This window comes from Manis javanica, chromosome X (assembly GCF_040802235.1).
Source record: "Manis javanica isolate MJ-LG chromosome X, MJ_LKY, whole genome shotgun sequence".
Lineage (NCBI taxonomy): Eukaryota > Metazoa > Chordata > Mammalia > Pholidota > Manidae > Manis > Manis javanica.
Window position 1 is genome coordinate 111799233 of NC_133174.1, and position 27982 is coordinate 111827214.

The window sequence follows — 27982 nt, forward strand, 5'->3', positions numbered from 1 at the left end:
TGCACCCCTCCCAACTCCTGGTTGAGTTCCAACAGTACAGATCCGGTCAAATTCGTTGTCTCACTGTATGCACATGCCAGCCTAGACATCTCCCTCCTCATTCCTATGGCAAGTCCAGGAGACGGTGGGCTGGATGCAGCCACAACCGCAGCATCGTCCGGATCCCTGTGGAGGCTTTTTGATGATCATCCCCTGGCACAAGTCCTCCAGAGAGTGCTGATGCCGGAAGCTCCTCCTCATATCGTATCTTAGTTCATTTTCTGGGTATCCAAGCTAGGCCTTGATCTTCTGCATAGAAACAAACAGACCCTTTGCCCACACTTTGACATGCCCTCTATACCACTGTGCAGAACTCATTGGAGGTCAGCACACAGTAACTGCTTTTTTTTTTTTTTTTTATTAAGAGAAAGGAATATTATCAGAAAAGAGTACCTCCATAGCTGATCATCTGACACCCTTTAAGTGATCAACATTAAGGATATTTAAAGCATGTGTTGATCTTTGATTTACCAATAGTTTTATCCTATCAAAGAGTAATCCCCCTTTTCTTTCTTTTTTCTTTCTTTTTTTTTTTTAATTTTTAATCTACACTTACATGAAGAATACTATGTTTACTATGCTCTCCCCTATATCAGGTCCCCCCTAACAACCACATTACGGTTACTGTCCATCAGCTTAGCAAAATGCTGTAGAGTCACTACTTGTCCTCTCTGTGTTGTGCAGCCCACCCTCCCCTTTCTCCCTCCCCCCCATGCATGGTAATCTTAATACCCCCCTTCTTCTTCTCCCCCACTTATCCCTCCCTGCCCACCCATCCTCCCCAGTTCCTTTCCCTTTGGTACCTGTTAGTACATTTTTGGGTTCTATAATTCCGCTGCTGTTTTGTTCCTTCAGTTTTTCCTTTGTTCCTATACTCCTCAGATGAGTGAAATCATTTGGTATTTCTCTTTCTCCTCTTGGCTTATTTCACTGAGCATAATACTCTCCAGCTCCATCCATGTTGCTGCAAATGGTTGGATTTTTCCACTTCTTATGGCTGAGTAGTATTCCATTGTGTATATGTACCACGTCTTCTTTATCCATTCATCTACCGATGGACATTTAGGTTGCTTCCAATTCTTGGCTACTGTAAATAGTGCTGCGATAAACATAGGGGTGCATCTGTCTTTCTCAAACTTGATTGCTACGTTCTTAGGGTAAATTCCTAGGAGTGGAATTCCTGGGTCATATGGGAGGTCTGTTTTGAGCATTTTGATGAACCTCCATACTGCTTTCCACAATGGTTGAACTAATTTACATTCCCACCAGCAGTGTAGGAGGGTTCCCCTTTCTCCACAGCCTCGCCAACATGTGTTGTTGTCTGTCTTTTGGATGGCAGCTATCCTTACTGGTGTGAGGTGATACCTCATTGTAGTTTTAATTTGCATTTCTCTGATAATTAGCGATGTGGAGCATCTTTTCATGTGTCTGTTGGCCATCTGTATTTCTTTTTTAGAGAACTGTCTGTTCAGTTCCTCTGCCCATTTTTTAATTGGGTTATTTGTTTTTTGTTTGTTGAGGCGTGTGAGCTCTTTATATATTCTGGACGTCAAGCCTTTATCAGATGTGTCATTTTCAAATATATTCTCCCATACTGTAGGGTTCCTTTTTGTTCTATTGATGGTGTCTTTCGCTGTACAGAAGCTTTTCAGCTTAATGTAGTCCCACTTGCTCATTTTTGCTGTTGTTTTCCTTGCCCGGGGAGATATGTTCGAGAAGAGGTCACTCATGTTTATGTCTAAGAGGTTTTTGCCTATGTTTCTTTCCAAGAGTTTAATGGTTTCATGACTTACATTTAGGTCTTTGATCCATTTTGAGTTTACCTTTGTATATGGGGTTAGACAATGGTCCAGTTTCATTCTCCTACATGTAGCTGTCCAGTTTTGCCAGCACCATCTGTTGAAGAGACTGTCATTTTGCCATTGTATGTCCATGGCTCCTTTATCAAATATTAATTGATCATATATGTTTGGGTTAATGTCTGGAGTCTCTAATCTGTTCCACTGGTCGTTGGCTCTGTTCCTGTAACAGTACCAAATTGTCTTGATTACTATGGGTTTATAGTAGAGCTTGAAGTCGGGGAGTGAGATCCCCCCTACTTTATTCTTCTTTTTCAGGATTGCATTGGCTATTCGGGGTCTTTGGTGTTTCCATATGAATTTTTGAATTATTTGTTCCAATTCATTGAAGAATGTTGCTGGTAATTTGAGAGGGATTGCATCAAATCTGTATATTGCTTTGGGCAGGATGGCCATTTTGACGATATTAATTCTTCCTAGCCATGAGCATGGGATGAGTTTCCATTTATTAGTGTCCCCTCTAATTTCTCTTAAGAGTGACTTGTAGTTTTCAGAGTATAAGTCTTTCACTTCTTTGGTTAGGTTTATTCCTAGGTATTTTATTCTTTTTGATGCAATGGTGAATGGAATTGTTTTCCTGATTTCTCTTTCTATTGATTCATTGTTAGTGTATAGGAAAGCTACAGATTTCTGTGTGTTAATTTTGTATCCTGCAAGTTTGCTGTATTCCGATATCAGTTCTAGTAGTTTTGGAGTGGAGTCTTTAGGGTTTTTTATGTACAGTATCATATCATCTGCAAATAGTGACAGTTTAACTTCTTCTTTACCAATCTGGTTTCTTGTATTTCTATGTTTTGTCTGATTGCCGTGGCTAGGACTTCCAGTACTAAGTTAAATAACAGTGGGGAGAGTGGGCATCCCTGTCTGGTTCCCGATCTCAGAGGAAATGCTTTCAGCTTCTCGCTGTTCAGTATAATACTGGCTGCGGGTTTATCATATATGGCCTTTATTATGTTGAGGTACTTGCCCTCTATTCCCATTTTGCTGAGAGTTTTTATCATGAATGGATGTTGAATTTTGTCAAATGCTTTTTCAGCATCTATGGAGATGATCATGTGGTTTTTGTCTTTCTTTTTGTTGATGTGGTCGATGATGTTGATGGATTTTCGAATATTGTAGCATCCTTGCATCCCTGGGATGAACCCCACTTGGTCATGGTGTATGATCCTTTTGATATACTGTTGAATTCTGTTTGCTAATATTTTATTGAGTATTTTTGCATCTACATTCATCAGGGATATTGGTCTGTAATTTTCTTTTTTGGTGGGGTCTTTGCCTAGTTTTGGTATTAGGGTGATGTTGGCTTCTTAGAATGAGTTTGGGAGTATTCCCTCTTCTTCTATTTTTTGGAACACTTTAAGGAGAATGGGTATTATGTCTTCTCTGTGTGTCTGATAAAATTCCGAGGTAAATCCGTCCGGCCCCGGGTTTTGTTCTTGGGTAGTTTTTTGATTACTGTTTCAATTTCTTTGCTCGTAATTGGTTTGTTTAACTTTTATGTTTCTTCCTTGTTCAGTCTTGGGAGGTTGTTTTTTTCTAGGAAGTTGTCCATTTCTTCTAGGTTTTCCAGCTTGTTGGCATATAGGTTTTCATAGTAGTCTTTAATAATTCTTTGTATTTCTGTGGAGTCTGTCGTGATTTTTCCATTCTCATTTCTGATTATGTTGATTTGTGTTGATTATCTTTTTCTCTTAATAAGTTGGGCTAGAGGCTTATCTATTTTCTTTATTTTCTCAAAGAACCAGCTCTTGGTTTCGTTGATTTTTGCTATTGTTTTATTCTTCTCAATTTTATTTCTTCTCTGATCTTTATTATGTCCCTCCTTCTGCTGACTTTAGGCCTCAGTTCTTCTTTTTCCAGTTTTGATAAATGTGATGTTAGACCATTCATTTGGGATTGTTCTTCCTTCTTCAAGTGTGCCTGGATTGCTATATATTTTCCTCTTAAGACTGCTTTCGCTGCGTCCCACAGAAGTTGGGGCTTAGTGGTTGTTGTCATTTGTTTCTATATATTCCTTGATGTCTATTTTGATTTGTTCATTGATCCATTGATTATTTAGTAGCATGTTGTTAATCCTCCATGTGTTTGTGAGCCTTTTTGTTTTCTTTGTAGAATTTATTTCTACTTTTATACCTTTGTGGTCTGAAAAATTGGTTGGTAGAATTTCAATATTTTGGAGTTTACTGAGGCTCTTTTTGTGAGCTAGTATGTGGTCTATTCTGGAGAATGTTCCATGTGCACTTGAGAAGAATGTATATCCTGTTGCTTTTGGATGTAGAGTTCTATAGATATCTATTAGGTCCATCTGTTCCAGGGTGTTGTTCAGTGCCTCTGTGTCCTTACTTATTTTCTGCCCGGTGGATCAATCCTTCAGGGTGAGTGGTGTGTTGAAGTCTCCTAAAATGAATGCATTGCAGTCTATTTCCCTCTTTAGTTCTGTTAGTATTTGCTTCACATATGCTGGTGCTCTTGTATTGGGTGCATATATATTTAGAATGGTTATATCCTCTTGTTGGACTGAGCCCTTTATCATTATGTAGTGTCCTTCTTTATCTCTTGTTACTTTCTTTGTTTTGAAGTCTATTTTGTCTGATATTAGTACTGCAACCTCTGCTTTCTTCTCACTGTTGTTTGCCTGAAATATGTTTTTCCATCCCTTGACTTTTAGTCTATGCTTATCTTTGGGTTTAAGGTGAGTTTCTTGTAAGCAGCATATAGATGGGTCTTGCTTTTTTATCCATTGTATTACTCTGTGTCCTTTGATTGGTGCATTAAGTCCATTTACATTTAGGGTGACAATTGAGAGATATGTACTTATTTCCATTGCAGGCTTTAGATTCATGGTTACCAAAGGTTCAAGGTTAGCTTCTTTAGTATCTTACTGCCTAACTTAGCTCACTTATTGAGCTGTTATATACACTGTCTGAAGATTCTTTTCTTCTCTCCCTTCTTATTCCTCCTCCTCCATTCTTCATATGTTGTGTGTTTTGTTCTGTGCTCTTTTTAGGGGTGCTCCCATGTAGAGCAGTCCCTGTAGGATGCCCTGTAGAGGTGGTTTGTGGGAAGCAAATTCCCTCAGCTTTTGCTTGTCAGAGAATTGTTTAATCCCGCCATCATATTTAAATGATAGTCGTGCTGGATACAGTATCCTTGGTTCAAGGCCCTTCTGTTTCATTGCATTAAGTATATCATGCCATTCTCTTCTGGCCTGTAGGGTTTCTGTCGAGAAGTCTGATGTTAGCCTGATGGGTTTTCCTTTATAGGTGACCTTTTTCTCTCTAGCTGTCTTTAAAACTCTTTCCTTGTCCTTGATCCTTTCCATTTTAATTACTATGTGTCTTGATGTTGTCCTCCTTGGATCCTTTCTGTTGGGGGTTCTGTGTAATTCCATGGTCTGTTCGATTATTTCCTCCCCCAGTTTGGGGAAGTTTTCAGCAATTATTTCTTCAAAGAGACTTTCTATCCCTTTTCCTCTTTCTTCTTCTTCTCGTTCCCCTATAATACGAATATTATTCCTTTTGGCTTGGTCACATAGTTCTCTTAGTGTTGTTTCATTCCTGGAGATCCTTTTATCTCTCTCTATGTCAGCTTCTATACGTTCCTGTTCTCTGGCTTCTATTCCTTCAATGGCCTCTTGCATCTTATCCATTCTGCTTATAAATCCTTCCAGGGATTGTTTCACTTCTGTGATCTCCTTCCTGACATCTGTGATCTCCCTCCGGACTTCATCCCATTGCTCTTGCATTTTTCTCTGCATCTCTGTCAGCATGTTCATGATTTTTATTTTGAATTCTTTTTCAGAAGGACTGGTTAGGTCTGTCTCCTTCTCAGGTGTTGTCTCTGTGATCTTTGTCTGCCTGTAGTTTTGCCTTTTCATGGTGATAGAGATAGTTTGCAGAGCTGGTACGAGTGACTGCTAGAAGAGCTTCCCTTCTTGTTGGTTTGTGGCTTTCCTCTCCTGGGAGAATAGAGACCTCTAGTGGCTTATGCTTTTCAGCTGTGCGCAGACAGGACTTCTGCTACCTGCTCATTTCCTATGGAGTTTATCTCCGCTGTTGCTGTGGGCTTGGCCTGGCTGCGGCTGCTCCTCCAAAATGGTGGAGCCCCGTTGGAGGGGGAGCGGCTGGGAGGCTATTTATCTCTGTAAGGGACCTCTGTGCTCCTTGCTGCCCAGGGGGTTAGAGTGCCCAGAGATCCCCAGATTCCCTGCCTCTGGTCTAAGTGACCTGTCCTGCCTGTTTAAGACTTCCAAAAAGCACTCTCCAAACCAAAACAACAACAGCAACAATGAGAGAGGGAACAGAAAAAAAAAAAAAGGAAAAAACATTTGATTTTTTTTTTTTGTCTTCAGTCCCCTGTCCCAGGCACCCGCTCACTGGTCCTGCTGCCCTGTCTCCCTAGCACCATGGTCCCTGTCCCTTTAAAGCTTCCAAAAAGCACTCGCCAAAAAGAGAAAAAAAGGGAAAAACACGCGATTTCCTCCGTCCTCAGGTGCCGGTCTCAGGCACCCGCCCACCAGTCCCGCAGGGAAAAACTCAGGATATTCTTTGTCCTCAGGCACCGGTCCCAGGCACCTGCTCACCAGTCCCGCCGCCCTGCCTCCCTAGCACCGGCATCCCTGTCCCTTTAAGGCTTCCAAAAGCACTCGCCAAAAAGAGAAAAAAAAAGGGGAAAAACGCGCAATTTCCTCCGACCTCAGGTGCCAGTCTCAGGCACCCTCCCACCGGTCCCGCAGGGAAAAACGCGGGATATTCTTTGTCCTCAGGCGCCAGTCCCAGGCACCCTCTCACCAGTCCCACCGCCCTGCCTCCCTAGCACCGGGGTCCCTGTCCCTTTAAGGGCTCCAAAAAGCACTTGCCAAAAAGAGGAAAAAAAGGGGAAAAACGCGCGATTTCCTCCGTCCTCAAGTGCTGGACCCAGGCGCTCACCGGTCCCGCCACCCTGCCTCCCTAGCAACGGGGTCCCTGTCCCTTTAAGGCTTCCAAAAAGCACTCACCAAAAAAAAAAAAAAAAAACCGCTCCGGTTTCTTTCCACCCGCCGGGAGCCGGGGGGAGGGGCGCTCGGGTCCTGCCGGGCCGGGGCTTGTATCTTACCCCCTTCGCAAGGCGCTGGGTTTTTGCAGGTGTGGATGTGGTCTGGATGTTGTCCTGTGTCCTGTGGTCTCTATTTTAGGAATATTTTTCTTTGTTATATTTTCATAGCTCTATGTGTTTTTGGGAGGAGATTTCCACTGCTCTGCTCATGACGCCATCTTGGCTCCGCCCTCTCCAGAGCGGATATTTTTAAAAGGCTTTTCAATAGATTCTTTTATGCTATCTGGAAGAAATTCACTTCAGATTAAGAACAGTCAAGGATGCAATATATATTTCATGTAAATAGTAACCAAAAAAGAGCAGGAGTAGCTATATTATATCAAACAAAATGGGATAAGTCAAAAGCTATTACAAAAACAAACGAGATGATACTGATAAAAGGGTTATTTATTAATGATATAATAATTATAAAGATAAAAGCAACAAACACCAGATCTCCTAAATATATGAAACAAACACTGACAGAATTGAAGGGAGAATTAGATGGAGCTACAATGATATTAGATGGAACTATAGTAATATCGATAGCCCAGTATAAAAAACCCCAAAGAACAATCAGACATGACTTTAATAAGGAAATGGAGGACTTCAGCAGTACTATAGATTAATTGACCTAACAGACCTACAGAGAACGGTCTACCAAATAATAGAAAAACACAGATTTTTCTCAAGTGCATGTGGGATGTTCTCAAGATTAGATTGTACTTTCACTGCAAAATTTAATACATTAAAGAATCAAATGATGCAAAGTACCTTTTCTGATAACAATGGCATGAAAACAAAAATTAATAGAAGGAAAATTAGAAAATCTCCCAATATGTGGACAATTCAAGACATGCTTAAGCCATCAATAGGGCAAAGATGAAATCACAGGTGTAATTAGAAAATATCTTGAGTCAATGGAAATGAAGCCTCAGCACACCAAAACATACAGGATACAGCAAAAGCAGTGCTAAGAAGATAATTTGTAGTTATAAATACTTACATTAAAAAAGAAAAAGGATGTCAAATAAAAATCTAATTTCATTCCTTATGTAACAAGATTAAATTAAAGATACTTTTGTATCCTTAACCAAATTAGGCTGAAGAACATTCACAGAATAAAATTATTTCCTGGCCAGAACTTCCCAAAACATATTCCTCCTTTACAATATGCCCATTCTAATACATGGTGGAGTATATGTGAGGATATCTAAGATAATTAGACATTTGATGTTTGATTGATTCAGTGTCAATCAAACCATTACCTGAGCAGAGTAAAGATTAGGATAAGTGAGTTGACTGAAACCGAAATGCTTTCCAGTCTGTGGTGACAAGGAATTATTCCTTTCCAAAACAGACGAAAACAGGCTCATTTCGTAGCAGGCAGTTTTAAAGATATTCATATCATGCTGTCCTGATGATCCATATAGTAGAGTAACTTAAAGTCCCAAAGAAGATTCAGAGGTGAATCATTTATTTGAACTAAACAAAGAGTAATGTCACCCTGGACCAATTGTATTTAAAAAAGCACAGGCTGAATTGGGGGTGGGGGAACTTAAAATTAATCTTAACTGGGTGGTTTGAAAATGATGCCTGGAAGCAAGAAAGGTAACAATCAAAGTATCTAAGTGTGTTCATCCAACCATCAAATTTTTAAGTTTCTACTGATTTGTAAGCCTCTATGTGCTTGTGTTAGTATTTAAATTCTGCTGTTGTGCGATGTTGAAAGGACATATAAACAGCTTCCCTTATTGTAAACTCAACAGTTACCATATTTGCCTAAATAGTCAAAAGGTACAACTTCCAGTTAGAAGATGAGTAAGTTTTGGGGATCTAATGTACAGCATGGTAACTATCCTTAACAATACTGTATTGGACACTTGAAAATTGCTGAGAGAGTGTATCTTAAATGTTCCTGCCACACACACAAAAGATAGTAACTATGTGAAGTGTTGGGTGTTCTAACTAAATTTATTGTAATCATATACAATATATATTTTCAAATAATCATATTGTACACCTAAAATTATTCAATGCTATATGTCAATTGTATCCTGTTAAATCTGAGAAAAGATATAAAAGATGGAAGTTATATATTTTCTTAATGGGATTGACATGTAGAGTGTAACCAAACTCTCAGGCTTGAGATTCTTCAAGAAATATTTCTCATATGTTATGAGTACTTTGATACCTTTCAAACTTGAAAAATATTTTAAATCATGCCTACAATTTCATGCCTACTGGCAAAGCTGTGATACCAATAAAAATCAAAGAAAGGGTGGTATTTTGAAGTTTATGATTGTTCATATGGCAGTTACCAGTAGCCCTGCAGCTAAACCATACCCCTTTATGGTTCCATGCCACGTATAAATACTAATCATGACACATCACTTTGATGGAAGGTTAGGTAGTAATCACAGTGAAATATTTAAAATCGGAGGGCAAATTTCAATTTTACTTTAATACCATATATTTCTTGTAGTTGATATGTCTAAATTTCCATGGGACATTTGCACTCACATATTCTCACTCTCACCCCCTTTTAGATTAGATACACAACACCCTGAAAAAATGGATGTCAGCAGATCTGAGGAGGAGTTCCGTGCTGTAAACCATGCAGAGAAAACTCTCCATAAAATAGAGAACTACTGGAAAGAGAAAAGACTGTGTGATGTGATTCTCGTTGCTGGAAACATGCGAATCCCAGCCCATCGGTAAGTATCCTTATGCAGACAGAACATTTGGTGAGTGTAACCAAGTATGAATCAACAAAAATCAGTCCACTGATTACAAACTGGAACACTAAGGAAAACGGATGTTTATCTTCCTGTATTGAAAAAGCAGTAGCATATTTGATCCATCGCCCTGTGTGATACTTAGAAGAGTCAAGCTAGGGAGAAATTGATGAACCCTCTAAAAGAAAATCAACTCATTTTACCTTTCTAATTCATAGCACTTTAATGAACTGTGAAAGATTTATGCAGTAAACAGAGTTACCAGTGTTACAAACTTACTGTCTGCATTTCATGCTTTTCTGTGAGATTATGGACTAATTTAAGTTCCTGTGAAACATTTCTATTTCCAGGTTGGTCCTCAGTGCTATGTCAGATTATTTTGCTGTGATGTTTACTACCAACATGTGTGAAGCCACACAAGAAGAGGTCAAGATGGAAGGAATTGATCCTAATGCACTTAACTCCTTGGTTCAGTATGCTTACACAGGTAAGTGCTTGGTATGTATTATCTGATTCAGTCCTCACAATAACCCTGCATTGTATACCCACAGTACTATTATTCCTACTCTACCAGTGAGAAAACTGAAGGATCCTAAGGTAGTAAGGGGAAGAATCAGGATTTAAACTCAGTAGTATGAAAGAGAAAAGGTAAATAATATGCAATAAATTTTTTTTTACTGTGAGAGAATAGAGCTATTTTAACACCAATATACAATGTAATGATTTGATATTCATATACATTGTGGAACCCTTATCAAAGTCATGAAAATTAAGGCACGGCAAATAGTGAACTATTTTCCATGGTGAGAATGCTTCAGCTCTACTCTGACACAACTTTCAAGAATACAATAACCAATGCGATGTTGTTATCTGTACATATCACGCTGTACATTGGATCCTCACAACTTATTCTTCTTGTAACTGAGTTTGTACCCTTTGTATTTCTTCGTTTCCCCTTTCAGCCTCTGACAACTGCCAATCTACTTGTTTCTATAAAATCAGCACTTTTTTTTTTAAGATTCCACATACAAGTGATATCCTACATTATTTGTCTTTCTCTTTCTGGCTTATTTCACTTAACATAATGCTCTCCAGGTTCATCCATGTTGTCACAAATGCCAGGCTTTCCATCATTCTCATCACTGAATAACATTCCATTGTGTGTGCACACACACACACACATATATACATACACACATATACAAACCACAGTTTCGTCATCCATTCATCTGTCAAAGGACATTTAGGTTCCATATCATGGCTATTGTGAGTAATGCTGCAATAAACACAGAGTGCACATATCTCTTGAAGATTCTGATTTCATTTCCTTTAGAAATATACCCAGGAGTGGGATTGCTGGATCATGTGTTAGTTCTATTTTTAAAATTTCATTCAGGAAGCTCCATACTGTGTTCCATAATGGTTGTGCCACTTTACATTCTCACCAACTGTACAAGGGTTCCCTTTTTCTCCAAAGCTTCAGCAACATTGGTTATCTCTTCTCTTTTTGATAACAGCCATCCTAACAGGTGTGAGAGATATCTCATGGTTTTGATTAGCATCTCCCTGATGATTGTTGATCTCTGGCACCTTTTCATGTACCTATTGGATTATTTGTATATCTTCTTTGGAAAATGTCCATTCAGGTTCTTTGTCCATTTTTTAATCAATAATTTTCTTTTGTGCTATTGAGTTGTATGAGACCTTAATACATTTTGAATATTAACTTGTTACCAGATATTCAGTTTGCAAATATTTTTCTAATTCTATAGGTCTTCTATTCAATTTATTTTTATTTCCTGTGGTATGCAAAAGCTCTTTTGTTTAATGTTGTCTCACCTGTTTATTTTAGCTTTTGTTGTCTGTATTTTGGTGGCTTACCCAAGAAATCTTTCCAAGATTAAGGAGCTTTTATTTTGCTGTTTTCTTATAGAAGTTTTATGGATTCATTCATTAAACAATAAATATTCTTAATAACCAGGCCAAGTTTCAATGTCTATAGCATGTGAATCTTTAGATCTGAATATAAGAATAGTTCATACTTCTCTGGGTCTCATGACATATGGGCAGGGCTCTCCCTTCAAAATCCAGGACAAGAACGACACAGAAAATGGCTGATGGACTGGATTTGTTTACAACATATTTTAGAGGTTGAACCAAATATAGATAATCTATCAGTATGTATTACTCTTTTCTTTATGGTTATGCAACCATACAGTATCTATGTGAAGGTATTTTAAAAGGCAAACTTACAAAGGAAGAGTTTATAATTTATATACTCCATTTGAAATATCGTACTTTGTAACTTACCTATATTGCTTGGCCAAAACGAATAGGAATATAACTTATCAAAAAACATAACATTTTCAATAATTCATCAATAGTGGTTGTTCCGAAAATAATACAGCATATCAGTACACAGGAAATACCTTAAATAGCTATTTATTATATAAGTAAATATGTGTTTATTGCAGCCTATCACTACACAGGAAATAGCTTAAGTAGCTCTGATCTCATTTTTTAAAATCCTTTACAGATAGCCTTTACATATATTATCAAACAGAGCCTGCTTTTTATACCTACAAAAGTAACCATATAAGCAGTTGTTTATCTCTAGACTCTGAGCAGTGTTTTCTTTCTTTTGAGAGAGTCCAAGTGTCAATTACTGGCAAAATATTTAGGAAAAGTCATCCTTATCAGCTAGTAAATGGAGACTTTAAAAAACAGACGTATAACCTCAATGCTCTTATTTGCCAAGATGTTTTTCCACACAAATGACAGCTACCTCTTTGGCCAATTGTATGATCCTTATATAATGATATAATGCTCCTTGAGTCATGATGTAGACATGCTTTTAAATAAGGTGTAGATGCAGGTTTAAGATGGTAAAGAAATAACAATTTTCTCTTTGTAATGATAGTATTCACTGTTCATTTGCTACAGTTGTTTTTGATCATCTAGACTGGCTCCCTTCGTCCATCTTGTTAATGTGTTTATACAGATTCCCTAAAAAAATATTTCCTGAGTGGTTGTTGTACCTTAGAAAAGGCAGCCCTGCTAATGAGAGAACTGAAAATTTTCCAGTTAGCATATTTGTGCCTTATTTCATGAGACATAAAATCATTATTTTTTCAAAACATCTAGGTGTTCTGCGATTGACAGAAGATACTACTGAAAATTTGCTGGGTGCAGCTTGTCTTCTGCAGCTGACTCAAGTCATTGAAGTCTGCTCCAATTTTCTTATAAAGCAGCTCCATCCTTCAAACTGCTTAGGGATTCTGTCATTTGGAGATGCCCGTGGCTGCACAGAGCTCCTGAGAGTGGCACATAAGTACACAATGGTAAAATCATCTGCTTCAAATTAACTTATATAATACAATACGTAACTTATGGATTTGTTTACTTATATGCATATGTGTGTGTATGTGTGTGTGTATATATATATATATATATATATGTGGGTGTATGTATTTATACATCTATGAATATATATGTGTATATATATAAAACCTTTCCAATGTAAAGATTATAATGTTGGGATAAAATTAAAAAGCAATATAAACATACAATTTGCAAATGACTTGCACCTAATGGATAGTATATAAAAGTATTTGTCTGGTTGAACTGTACTCAATTTTCTCATTTTTGAAATTGAAAAGGTTTAATTAAATGTCAAAAGCTATAGAAATGGAAATTCTGCCAAAAATTCTCCCAAACAAGTACATACTTCAAGTAGAATCCATAGTAGATAGGAAAATAAACTTCCCTAATGTTTTTATACACTATTAGAACTTTAGTGTATAAAATCACACAAATTACTATTTCTAATGAAAGTTAAATGTTTAATAAGGAAAAACAAATATTAATGATCCAATGTTAACTGGAAGAACTTGAGAACTATCAAAATTAGTAAATGAGCCAATTCTTTTTAATGGACTTCTTAGGTATTAGTGAAAACATATTTTGTTTAAAAACAATTTTCAGTTCAATCCTTTAACTTAGCTAACTTAAGATCTTTTTCAGTTCTATTAGTAGAATTGTAATAAGTGAACATGTTTGTTTGTGTTAATTCTTTGAATGTTGCATGGGATAAGGCTACATTTATTCAGTCAGATGGAGGTGACATGAAATACAGATTTCTGTAGGGAGGCAAGAAAAAGAAAAAATAGACAGAAGATATTAAATTACCATTAATGGTAATATTTCCCTGATACAAAGAAGAGAATGAATGTTTTAACTTCTGAAGTAGCGAACAAGAGAAGAAATGGATCTTTCTGTGAAAGCCAGTCAAAAGATAAATATTTCAAGCTAAGAAAATTGGTAGTTATTTAAAATTCAAAAATAAAACACAAATGTATAAAGAAAACAATATAAAATCACAGATAAACAGAAACAAATAAAATTAACATTACAGTTTTAGGTTTGAGATGCATTTAAATAAAAAGTATTTTCTAGAGTTGCTATGAAGTCCTTAAAATGTTTAAATTTCTAATACTGGAATTCTCAAAATATTTCTTCTAAACCTTCTTCTTTCTTCTTCCCAGCACTGGTTATTGTTCAGAATTTGAAGTTTCGAACATATTCCTCAAATGTGGAGAGCCGTATTATAATGGATTGGCATTTTTGACGTGTCTCTTAATTATGCTATTTATATTCCTATATCCTAAATACAGATGCCATATAATCTATAGGAACACCAGTTATATAATTCAAAGGTTAATCCTACACAAAACTAAACAAGAAATCTTCCCTGCTAAATTACCTAAATTCTTGAACTAAGTATTAACAGTTTCCTGTCTGGTACCTTACTCTTGCAGACAAAACATATTCTGATAAACAGCTTGAATTATTTCTGTTGCTCAAAATGAACTTGTCTTCCTTTTCCTATTATGTGATGTGAGTGAAACTGAGCGTTAGTGCAGGATGTGCATCAAAACACAATACTGCGGTCTCCTTAAATCCCCTTTCTTTAGTTTTTTTAGTAAAATAGGTAAAGATCTTGTTGTAATAATGCTTTTGTAATACACTACTGATAGTATAAAATGCAAATAAGTTTAATGTCTTGGAATAATGTTAAACTCCAAGAATTAATTACAGTCCCTTGATTTGTAAACTGAGTAAACAGATTGCCCTCCCTAATGTGAGAGAGCTTCATCCAGAAACTCCCTCACAGACACACTCAAAATAGGATTTCACCAAAAGTCTGGACACTCCATGGCTCAAGGTGAGACATAAAATTAAGCATCATAATCATAAACAGTAGCCGGCATCAGTGAAACTTTCAGCAAGTGTGCTATATTCATTTAATAAGTTTTACAACAGTGTGTAAGTGTAGATTTATACGAAACCAAAGGCACAAAAGAAGACTCTTAAGAAGGTGGACGGAGAAGAGTGTTTACCTTGAAATTAGGAGCAAGATAATTCTAATATAAGGCAATTTAGAATTAATCTTGACACACTAAATATTTCTCTACAGTATTGGGTATGGCAGTGCCATATGTAGATACTTTAGACCAACACACGGTTATTTTTTATTTAGATTAATTCACTGTGTTGCCAAACAGTTTTCAACAGTCTCATTAGGCAGGCCCTCTGAAGCCACAGTCGATTCAAAAAATCTAATTTCTGGCTATATCTAAATATGACCCTAATGTAAAGCATTTTAATCATTTCTTAGCTTTCTCAAATCGGCCACCTCCCTTCCTTCCTCCTTCACTCCCTCCCTCCCGCCATCTCATTTACTTTCTTTTTTTCCTTTTCTTTCATTAGAGAGTGGATAGAAAGGAAAAGCAGTTATGGAGTCTTCTATAGTATTGAAACTATACTATTCGGAGTGTACATGTAGTACCAGTAATGGGCAAACAAATTTTGGAGTGCTTTATCTTTTTCTTAACCCATTTACAAAAATTATGTCACTTATGAAAAGCAGTTTCAGTATCAGACAAAATGAAGTAGACCTGAAGGCTTAGGTCTGAATCCATACTTGCCGTTTACTGCACGGGAGATCAAACAGTTCACATAGCCTGTTATCTCAGAAGAATTCCACCTCCCTCAAAATCTGATTGCTGACCACAGTGTTCATGATGGAAACCAGCAAAGTGTGACGTACTGTACAAATGTGATGTACTATGAGTTGTAGGAACAGTTCTAGTTCTATTCTTTTGCTATAGGTGAGAGGGTTTTCCTCTGGGGACACGTGCTACAGTAAGATCATCAGGTCTTTCTCAATTGTTTGCTTCATTCATAAAAGGGCTCTTGGTCTAAACAAGCAAGTTAACTCAGATTTTATGGTATCAGAGCTTCCAGATGGGTATATCAAACTTGATATATTTTTCTACTAGGCTAACTCAGTTGCCCAGTGACAAACTCAGAGTGGAGCTGTGGGAGTGTTTGATTTATCCAGATCCTCCAGTTATTCAGAGGGTGTCTCTGGCTTCTTCTAGAATATCTATTTAGTGGGCTACATAAATTGCCAACTAGACACGTTTATCTCCATTTCAGAAGTATAGTTCATTGCATTGAAAAGGAGATCCCTACTGAGAAAAATGTTGGAAGTGATAATTGTGTTGTCACAGAAAATGTATGACCTTATAAATCAGAAAAAAATAGAGTTGTGTTTTGAGAGGTAAAAAATGAAACACAGCTGCCTGAAATTTGGACTTGACAAAATACAAGATAACACCATGACAGAAGGAAAAAATGGAGATATAATATATAAAAATTGAGACTCCCACTGTCCCCAAAAAATAATTCCACACGAGTCCCTTTTACATTGTCCTGAATGTGGAGATTGTTGTCCATTATGAAAGAAACCTTTGCCTTGGTTAATAGAAAATAGTGTTTTATCTATAAGAGAAAAGAGGTTTTCGTCAATTTCTTCCTCTCATCTCAGAGGAATTCAGCATGTTCGACCCTCAAATGCACAGCCAGAGCTACCCCTCCCAGCCCTTCAACATAGTACCCACCTTGAAAATTTTCAGCCTTTCTCTTAAGGTTTTTGACTAGAGACCAACTCAACATCAGTTCTGGAGCCAAAAGCTGTTGTCACCCACAACAGCTGGGAAAGAAAATCAACTCGGCTACTCCCTGCATGGCCCATGAAAAAGTTAAGGTTTTTCCTTGTATTCCATAAATATCCCTAGTGGAAGCATTTGGCTCTTCAGCCTCACAAGCAAACCCCCGCCCATGCCTCCTGTCCTAGGCAGTATAAACGCATATGTCTGTCTCTCCAGCCTTTTCTGAAATTTAACAAAGTGAAATGTTTTGATATTTTCATTGTGTTAATAAGTTCCCAAAGTACGAGGTTTCAGTAGAAGACCTTTCTTTTCTAGGAACACTTCATCGAGGTAATAAAGAATGAAGAATTCCTCCTGCTTCCAGCTAATGAGCTCTGCAAACTTCTGTGCAGTGATGACGTTAATGTGCCTGATGAAGGAACCATTTTCAATGCTGTCATGCAGTGGGTGGATTATGATGTGCAGGCGAGGCAGCAAGACCTGGCAATGCTGCTTTCTTACATAAGACTGCCCTTGCTTCCACCACAGGTAGGGACATCTACCCAGGTAGAGCAAACTCTCCTTTTGAACTGCCACTAGGCATTAATCCATTCCTTCGTTGCCTAGTTTTATTTTATTCAGAGGACTTCTGATAATTGGAGTGTACAGGATTTTTGAAGGACATATGCAGCCTTCAATAAGCAGTATTTAAGATGAAGGCAGAGAAAACAAGGATTTCTTTTGAAACCCTACTGGTAATCTCTGGACGTCTGTATAACCATTAGCTTCCGTTTCCTGTCTCACCAAAGGGCGCTTGTAACAACCAGGGAAAATGACTAGGTTAACTCTTTGTCTTTTTCTGCCCACCTTCTAGGCAAGGCGATGATAATTGGTACAGTATAATGTCAGAGGAAACTCTAGGAAGGAGTTAGGTTCTGGATAATCACTACTGACATGGGTGATTAGCTGCTGTGATTGAAAGCATACTAGAATAGTTGGATGCACTAGACCGTCATTATAACAGCATCTTCATCGTGCATGCTGAAGGATTATCCTAAAAATGATTCTAAAATCAAACACCCTTGGATAAGATTCAGGATTGACCCATCTCATATTGAATTTTAGTGTGTGATGTTTAGGGAGGGCAGAATATAGTCCCACTACATAATTCCACCATTAGTGAAAACCATACTTTTTTCTCTGTACCAAATTGATCAATAGTAGATATCCTTTATGTACCATATATATGACTATATTGCACACTTCACAGAGAGCCAGTGGCTAAAGTCCTGAAACATCATCCACATTGGGAGGAGGGATCTTATCTGGACCTAATGGATGAGTGGTGTCATAGACACTAAAAAATTCATTGATTTTCAACAAATTTACTAATTAAATGTTAATATTGAAAACCAGAATGCTAATTTGCTGCTGATTTATGTATTTTTTTAAATCTTTGTGTTAAGGTATGATTGATATATACTCTTATGAAGGTTTCACATGAAAAAACAATGTGGTTACTACATTTACCCATATTATCAAGTCCCCACCCATACCCCAATACAGTCACTGTCCATCAGTGCAGCAAGTTGCCAGAGATCCACTATGTCCCTTCTCTGTGCTACACTGTTCTCCCCGTGATCCCCCACACCATGTATACTAAACATAATACCCCTCAGTTCCCTTTCCCCTCCCTCCCCACCTACCCTCCCACAATGCTCCTCTTTGGTAACCAGTAGTCCATTCTTGGAGTCTGTGAGTCTGCTGCCATTTTGTTCCTTCAGTTCTGCCTCATTGTTATACTCCACAAACGAGGGAAATCATTTGGCATTTGTCTTTCTCCTCCTGGCTTATTTCACTGAGCATAAATGTCCTCCAGCTCCATCCATTTTGCTGCAAATGGTAGGATTTGTTTCTTTCTTATGGCAGAATAGTATTCCATTGTATATATGTACCACCTTTTCTTTATCCACTCATCTACAGATGGACACTTAGGTTGCTTCTGTATCTTGGCTATTGTAAAAAATGCGACAAACACAGCGGTGCATATGTCTTTTTGAATCTGAGAACTTGTATTCTTTGGGTATATTCCAAGGAGTGGGATTCCCAGGTCAAATGGTATTTCTATTTTTAGTTTTTTGAGGAACTTCCATATTGCTTTCCACGATGGTTGAACTAGCTTACATTCCCATCAGCAGTGTAGGAGGGTTCCCCTTTCTCTGCATCCTCACTAACATTTGTTGTTCTTAAGTCTTTTTGATGCTGGCCATCCTTACTGGTGTGAGGTGATATCTCATTGTGGTTTTAATTTGCATTTCCTTGATTAGTGGTGTGGAGCATCTTTTCATGTGTCTGTGGGCCATCTGAATTTCTTCTTTGGAGAACTGTCTCTTCATATCCTCTGCCCATTTGCTTATTGGGTTATTTGCTTTCTGGGTGTTGAGGTGTGTAAGTTCTTTATATGTTTAGGATGTTAACCCCTTATTGGGTATGTCATTTACAAATATATTCTCCAATAGTGTGGGATTCCTTTTTGTTTTGTTGATGATGTCCTTTGCCATACTAAGCCTATTTAGTTTGATGTATTCCCAAGAGTTCATTTTTGCTTTTGTTTCCCTTTCTCAAGGAGATGGGTTCAGGAAGAAGCTGCTCATGTTTATATTCAGGAGATGCTTGCCTATGTTGTCTTCTAAGAGTTTTATGTTTTCTTGACTTACATTCAAGTCTTTAATCCATTTTGAGTTTACTTTTGTGTATGGGGTGACACAATAATCCAGTTTCATTCTCTTGCATGTAGCTGTCTGGTTTTGCCAACACCAGCTGTTGAAGAGGCTGTCATTTCCCCATTGTATGTCCATGGCTCCTTTATCACATATTAATTAACCATATATGGTGGGGTTTATATCAGAGCTCTCTAGCCTGTTCCATTGGTCTATGGGTCCGTTCTTGTGTCAGTACCAAACTGTCCTGATTACTGTGGCTTTGTAGTAGAGCTTGAAGTTGGGGAGCGTAATTCCCCATGCTTTATTCTTCCTTCTCAGGATTGCTTTGTCTATTCAAGGTCTTTTGTGCTTCCATATGAATTTTAGGACGATTTTCTCTAGTTTGTTGAAGAATGCTGTTGGTATTTTGATAGGAATTGCATTGAATCTGTAGATCGCTTTAGGCAGGATGGCCATTTTGACAATGTTAATTCTTCCTATCCATGAGCATGGGCTGTGTTTCCATTTATTGGTAACTTCTTTAATTTCTCTCATGAGTGTCTTGCAGTTTTCAGAGTATAGGTCTGTCACTTCCTTGGTTAGGTTTATTCCTAGGCATTTTATTCTTTTTTATGCAATTGTGAATGGAATTGTTTTCCTGATTTCTCTCTCTGCTAGTTCATCATTAGTGTATAGGAATGCCACATATTTCTGTGTATTAATTTTGTATCCTGCAACTTTGCTGAATTCAGATATTAGGTCTAGTAGTTTTGGAGAGGATTCTTTAGGGTTTTGTATGTACAATATCATGTCATCTGCAAACAGGGACAGTTTAACTTCTTCCTTGCCAATCTGGATGCCTTGTATTTCTTTGTTTTGTCTGATTGCCATGGCTAGGACCTCCAATACTATGTTGAATAGAAGTGGGGAGAGTGGGCATCCTTGCCTTCTTCCCAGTCTTAAAGGAAAAGTGTTCAGCTTCTCGCTGCTAAGTATAATGTTGGCTGTGGGTTTGTCATATATGGCCTTTATTATGTTGAGGTACTTGCCCTCTATGCCCATTTTGTTGAGAGTTTTTATCATGAATGGATGTTGAATTTTGTCAAATGCTTTTTCAGCATCTATGGAGATGATTATGTGGTTTATGTCCTTCTTTTTGTTGATGTGGTGGATGATGTTGATGGATTTTTGAATGTTGTACCATCCTTGCATCTGTGGCATAAATCCTACTTGATCATGATATATGATCTTTTTGATGTATTTTTGAATTGTTTGCTAATATTTTGTTGAATATTTTTGCATCTATGTTCATCAGGGATATTGGTCTGTCATTTTCTTTTTTTTGTGGTGTCCTTGCCTGGTTTTGGTATTAGAGTGATGCTGGCCTCTTAGAATGAGTTTGGAAGTATTCCCACCTCTTCTATTTTTTGGAAAACTCTAAAGAGAATAGGTATTAGGTCTTCACTAAATGTTTGATAAAATTCAGTGGTGAAGCCATCTGGTACAGGAGGTTTGTTCTTAGGTAGGTTTTTGATTACCATTTCAATTTCATTGCTGGTAATTGGTCTGTTCAGATTTTCTGTTTCTTTCTTAGTCAGCCTTGGAAGGTTGTATTTTTCTAGAAAGTTGTCCATTTCTTCTAGGTTATCCAATTTACCAGCATATAATTTTTCATAGTATTCTCTAATAATTCTTTGTATTTCTGTGGTGTCCATAGTGATTTTTCCTTTCTCATTTCTTATTCTGTTTATGTGTGTAGACTCTCTTTTTTTCTTGATAAGTCTGGCTAGGGGTTTATCTATTTTGTTTAATTTGTTGAAGAACCAGCTCTTGCTTTCATTGATTCTTTCTATTGTTTTATTCCTCTCAATGTTATTTATTTCTGCTCCAATATTTTTTTTAAGATGCAGAAATTTAGTAGCCAATTTTTGTTGTTATCATTAATCTACAATTACATGAAGAACATTATATTTACTAGGCTCCCCTCTTCACCATGTCCCCCCCCAACCCCATTACAGTCACTGTCCATCAGCAAAATAAGATGTTGTAGAATCACTACTTGTCTTCACTGTGTTGCACAGCCCTCCCCTGCTCTAATCTTTATTATGTCCCTCCTTCTACTGACTTTGGGTCTCATTTGTAGTCCTTTTTTCTAGTTTCATTAATTGTGAGTTTAGACTGCTTATATGAGATTGTTCTTCTTTCTTGAGGTAGGCCTGTATTGCAATATACTTTCCTCTTAGTACAGCTTTGGCTGAGTCCCACAGATTTTGTGGTGTTGAATTATTGTTGTCATTTGTCTCCATATATTGCTTGATCTCTGTTTTTATTTGGTCATTGATCCATTGGTTGTTTCGGAGCATGTGTGAAGCCTCCGTGTGTTTGTGGGATTTTTCATTTTCTTTGCGTAATTTATTTCTAGTTTCATAGCTTTATGGTCTGAGACACTGGTTGGTACAATTTCAATATTTTTGAATTTACTGAGGCTCTTTTTGTGGCCTAGTATATGATCTATTCTTGAAAATTTTCCATGTGCACTTGAGAAGAATGTGTATTCTGTTGCTTTTGGGTGTAGAGTTCTGTAGATATCTGTCAGGTCCATCTGTTCTATTGTGTTTTTCTGTGCCTCTGTCTCCTCTGTCTGGTTGATCTGTCCTTTAGAGTGAGTGGAGTGTTGAAGTCTCCTAGAATGAATGCATTGATTTCCATTTCCCCTTCGAATTCTGTATTTGTTTCACATATGTGGGTGCTCCTGTGTTGGGAGCATAGATATTTATAATGGTTATATGTTCTTGTTGGATTGACCCCTTTATCATTATGTAATGTCCTTCTTTGTCTCTTGTTACTTTCTGTGTTTTGAAGTCCATTTTGTCTGATGCAAGTACTGCAACTCCTGCTTTTTTCTCTCTGTTAGTTGCATGAAATATCATTTTCCATCCCTTCACTTTTAGTCTGTGTATGTCATTGGGTTTAAAGTGTGTCTCCTGCAGGCAGCATATAGATGGGTCTTGTTTTTTTATCCATTCAGTGACTCTATGTCTTTTGATTGGTGCATTCAGTCCATTTACATTTAGGGTGATTATCAATAGGTATGTACTTATTGCCATTGCAAGCTTTAGATTCGTGGTTACCAAAGGTTCAAGGTTAATTTCCTTACTATCTAAGAGATTAACTTAACTCACTTAATATGCTGTTACAAACACAATCTAAAGGTTCTTTTCTTTTTCTCCTCATTTTTCTTCCTCCTGCATTCTTTGTATATTAGGTATCATATTCTGTATTCTTTGTCTATGCTTTGATTGACCTTGGGGCTAGTTAATTTAATTTTCCATTTGCTTAGTAATTAGCTGTTCTACTTTCTTTACTGTGGTTTTATTTCCTCTGGTGATAGCTTTTAAACCTTAAGAACACTTCCATCTATAGCAGTCCCTCCAAAATAGACTGTAGAGATGGTTTGTGGGAGGTAAATTCCCTCAACTTTTGCTTCTCTGGAAATTGTTTAATCCCCCCTTCAAATATAAATGATAATCTTGTCAGATAAAGTAATCTTGGATCCCGGCCCTTCTGCTTCATTGCATTAAATACATCATGCTACTCCCTTCTGGCTTTTAAGGTTTCTGCAGAGAAGTCTGATGTTAGCCTGATGGGCTTTCCTTTGTATGTGATCTTATTTCTCTCTCTGGCTGCTTTTAATATTCTGTCCTTATCCTTGATCTTTGCCAGTTTTATTACTATACATCTTGTTGTTGTCTTCCTTGGGTCCCTTGTGTTGGGAGATCTGTGAATCTCCATGGCCTGAGAGACTATCTCCTTCCCCAGATTGGGGAAGTTTTCAGCAACTACCTCCTCAAAGACACTTTCTATCCCCTTCTCTCTCTCTCCTTCTTCTGGTATCCCTATAATGTGAATATTGTTCCATTTGGATTGGTCACACAGTTCTCTCAATATTCTTCCATTCTTACAGATCCTTTTTTCTCTCTGTGTCTCAGCTTCTTTGTATTCCTCTTCTCTAGTTTCTATTTCATTTATCATCTCCTCCACTGTATCCAACCTGCTTTTAATACCCTCCATAGTGCTCTTCAGTGATTTAATCTCCAACCTGAATTCATTCCTGAGTTCTTGGATATCTTTCCATACCTCCATTAGCATGTAGATGATTTTTATTTTGAACTCCCTTTCAGGAAGAGTCATAAGGTCCATGTCATTTAAATCTTTTTCCGGAGTTATATTAATTTTTCTCTGGACCAGGTTCCTTTGGCATTTCATATTTGTATATGATGTCCTCTAGTGTCCAGAAATTCTACTATGGAGCTGCTCAGCCCCTGAAGCAATGTCGGGGGTCACAGGGAAGCGGTATTGGTGCCTGGGAGGAGGAAAGAGCTGTTCCCTGCTTCCCGGCTGCTGTGCCTGTCTCCACTGCCTGAACCAATGGGCTGAGCACCCCGGTATAAGGTTTTGTCCCAGAGCAGCTGGATATGGATCCCTGCTTTCCACATGTGGCTGAAATCTCAGTCTCTTCAGGAATTCTTCCTGTCTTAGCTTTACATCCCGGTAATCGCGCTATTATCATGAAAGCACCATGAAATGTAGGTTTGTGCTCCCAGAGAAGATCTCTGGAGCTAGGTATTCAGCAGTCCCAGGCCTTCCTCTCCCTCCCTGCTCTGTTTCACTTCCTCCCACCAGTGATCTGGGGTGGGGGAAGGGCTCGGTTCCTGCGGAGCCACAGCTCTGGTACATTACCCCGTTCGGTGAGGTCTGCTCTTTTCTCCAGGTGTGTGCAGTCTGACGCAGTACGCTTTCCTGTTGCTCTCTCAGGATTAGTTGTGCCAACTATATTTTTTAATTGTATACAGTTTTAGGAGGAAGCCTCTGTCTCTCCTCTCATGCCACCATCTTTAATCTGGATCTTCCGGTTTCTCTACATTTTAAAAAACATTTTAGCTGTAAGTTAAATTCCATGGAACTCTAGTAAGCTTGAGAACCTATCGATATGAAATGGAAAACATTGACTGTTCTCCTGGGTATAGCAAATTATTCAAAGGGCAAGGCAATAGTCACACCAAAAAAAGAAACATTAAAATATTCACTTAATCTTAGAACCGAGGTTCAGCATCTATGGAAATTTTATGTTGATGCTCTTATGTGTGTTACTCTCATGAGAAGGTCTATACAGTTTAACAGATTTTCTAAGGCAGTGCTTCTCAAAACGTCCATGGACCAGGTGCATGCCATTTTCTGGAAGCTTGTAAGAAACTCAGTTTCTGATTCCCACCACATACATACCAAAACAATTTCTGGGTACAGGGAGAAGGAATTTCTGTTTTAACAAGTTCTCCAGATGATTCTTAGGTATGTAAACACTTGAGATGCCCTGGTGTAAAGGACCAGACCCATTTGAGTCTTCACTGCTTTAAGTCAATATGACATTCTTTCAGCAAAGTGCTTAGTTTGGACTTCTCTTACTTTATTAGAAGGTGGGTACATTTCCAGCCCATACAACCAGTGGTACCTTGGCCTCCCACCCCTGAGCAGGCCTTAGAGCCTACAATGTAGACTGCTGTGGACTTTTGCTACTGATGGCAGTGGTGGGCAATGGCATACAGAATATAGACTTTCCAAAACAATTTTGAAAGTGACCTTAAACAAATATTCTAGACATGAAATATATGAAGTGAATGGTATATTCTAGACATGAAGTATATGAAGTGAATGGTAGTAAAACTTTGGAGAATATTTTTGGAAGAAAAAAAATTATGCAGCTCAATTTTCAAAGTATTTTCAGCAGTGTATGCATTAGAAAATGCCTAGGGTTTCACCAGCCAAGTAAAAATAGTTATCCGTCAGAAATTATAGGTAAGGTGAGAACAGAGGTGAGATTAACCAGTGCGGAATTGGAACCTTCATGGAAGTTTTAGGGAGTGAAATTAGCACCTTCATTACAACAATCTTATACTCTTCTCAATATCCTGTGATATTGTGGACCCCAAACTCCAAGGACCCAATCTAAATAATGCTTGATAAATTCTGAAACAAACGTAATTTATAAGCTCATCTCAGGAAAAATACTCTACCTAATGTTTATCCCATTCTGTTAGGGTCTTACTGTCTGTCAGGCAGTGATGGTTTGGCCAGAAAGGACTGGTCATTTACTCTTGCTGATGTGTTGCCTTCTTGCTAACACATGTACTTCACTGATGTACACATGTACATGTGTACAGATAAAAAGCACCTGCTTTCAGAATATCTTACAAAAGTGATTTGATGATAAACATGTGACACCCTGTGGGCAATGCTGTTTCATTTTCACTGGGCATGTTGGTATTCTCTCCTCTAAATCCAGCATAAAGGTGGCTGCTTGTCCGGCTACATGCAGTAGACTGGGAGATGCTTGCTTTGTGTACATATATGCAGTCCTTCACTTTGACTGCTTTAAGAAACACATTTCCTGAGTGCTTTTCTCTTTCACTCCTTATTCCAAAGATGAATAATGTATCAAATCTGCAGAGTCCTTTAGCTACTATATGGAGAGCTTTAGTCACTTCAAATCATCAGTGAACACAAAGTACATCACTAAGCAACTTAAAATATTAAATGATAGCATTTCTACATTTGAATTAGCTCGAGTTTTCTCCAATGTTCTCTAAATGAATATGTTCTTTCTAATGGTGGGCTCCTCATTTCATATACCATGAATTATTACTTTTCAGTTACTGGCGGATCTTGAAGACAGACCTGTGTTCACTGCTGATCTAGAGTGCCAAAAACTCCTGATAGAAGCTATGAAGTATCATCTCTTACCTGAAAGAAGACACATGCTGCAAAGCCCTCGGACCAAGCCTAGAAAATCTACTGTGGGGGCGCTTTATGCTGTGGGAGGCATGGATGCTATGAGAGGTAGCAGGAACAAACTAATTAATTGAAAATATCATTCTAAAGAGAGGATATATTCTTAACACCCTCAGAATTATGAGGGTGGTATTAAAGCCGTATTTAAATATTGGCATCTAAAGCTAATTTTAGGCTTCTTTATGTAATTTTGTGACTTTTTTTCTTATCTTATGGAATATAACACTTTTATTAGTGTTGGCTAAACTCAGAACAGGTACTTTTGTGGCAGCAATTCTTAAATATTAGCATTTGCTCTGCAGTGTAATATATTTTCAAGGAAAACTTATTTAAAGTTTATCACAAATGGAAGGGACAAGGTCCTCCAAATTTGCTTTTTGTCAGAAATAGAAGAGTGACCTCTAACTCCTTGATGTCAGTTTCCCGTTAGATACTCAAAGGCTAGTTACAAAGGATCTTGAAGTAAGTAGTTAAAACCTAGAATAAAGTAATGATTTTATGTAAGAATTTTATGAAAGGGAATAAGGAAACGTTTCTGAAGCCATCATCTTTACTTTGAACTGTTCTTAGAACCTATTTCTCTGTAGTTCTGCCCTTTTTACACATAAGTCGGTAGAACCATATTTGCCAAAACAGTGGGATGAGGATTTTGTAATTAAGAGTTGACTGTTCAGGAAATAAAATCAAACTACTTAATACTCGCCAAGTATATAGGTAGAAATTTCATTGGACACCTTGTAGACAATGATGCAAACTTCAAAGTTTTGTGCTACTAGAAACTAATCCTTTCCTTTGATATGTGTAGTTGTAATTTTAATATGGAAATTGAAGGTGATACAGGAAGTAATGCCAATTAAACACAAATCTATAAAACAACAGCTTGCAAATGTAGTTGTTTCCAAAGTAGTAGAGTAACCTCACAAAACTAGTATTCTTCAGAAAAGAACAAATACAGTGAAATCTTTTAATTAATTTCAGGTCTGACAACTTAATTTATTGCATTTTATTGAATAGAATGAATATTAACAGCATGTTGAAAGGTGTCTTGTTTGATATTTAAATTAAAGAGTTACTAAATGCAAAATGCAGTTACAGTCATTCTTAGTTTCTGATTTAAAAAAAAAAGAGCCTAACTTGAAGCGTGAGAAGTGGAAAATGTTTATGTTTGTTTGGTTTTGCATTTGTTTTCTTTTTTTATTGTTACAGAACATGGTAATAAGTATTTATAACTCATCAGTTTCTGAAAATGTGTCAAATGTGACCCTATAGTCCCTTGACTCTATTACCACAGTTTTATATGGAAGGAAGGAAGGCCATGATTCTGAAGCTTTTTGCGTACCTTCAGCATGAAGACATAAAAGGCCCTGTGGGAAGTTGCAGCCATCTAAAATAGTAGTAAAGCTACTCTTTTTGAGTATCTGATCCTTGATTGGTGTTTTGCAAACATAATTTCTAATCCTTACAATAAGGCTACAAGATAAGATTTATTATCTAATTTTGCAGATGAAGAAACTATAAGGTTCTTCAGTTTAGATAGCCAACCCAAGGACAAATACCTAGAAAGACTAGAAATGGAATTCTCACTCAAATCTTATGTTCCTTTTTGCTATATTGGTACTATTTTAGAAGAGAGAGCAACAACAACAAAACGGATTCCCCTCTTTGAGGGTTTTAGAATCTGCTGAAGAACCGGCATGAGCACTTAGGAACAAAAAAGGAAAAACGAAAAA

At 37.6% G+C, this 27982-nt stretch overlaps 1 protein-coding gene across 1 annotated transcript in view; it reads left to right on the top strand.

Annotated features, from left to right (window-relative positions):
• The window catches only part of LOC108388459 (kelch-like protein 4), an 82733-nt gene that overhangs the window by 38736 nt on the left and 16015 nt on the right, over positions 1-27982 (top strand). Inside the window, exons 2-6 of the mRNA XM_073227700.1 lie at positions 9521-9688; positions 10060-10196; positions 12854-13050; positions 17041-17253; positions 26114-26300. Coding sequence (XP_073083801.1) covers positions 9546-9688; positions 10060-10196; positions 12854-13050; positions 17041-17253; positions 26114-26300 — 877 coding nt within the window. The 5' untranslated portion in view covers positions 9521-9545. The remainder of the gene's footprint in view (positions 1-9520; positions 9689-10059; positions 10197-12853; positions 13051-17040; positions 17254-26113; positions 26301-27982) is intronic.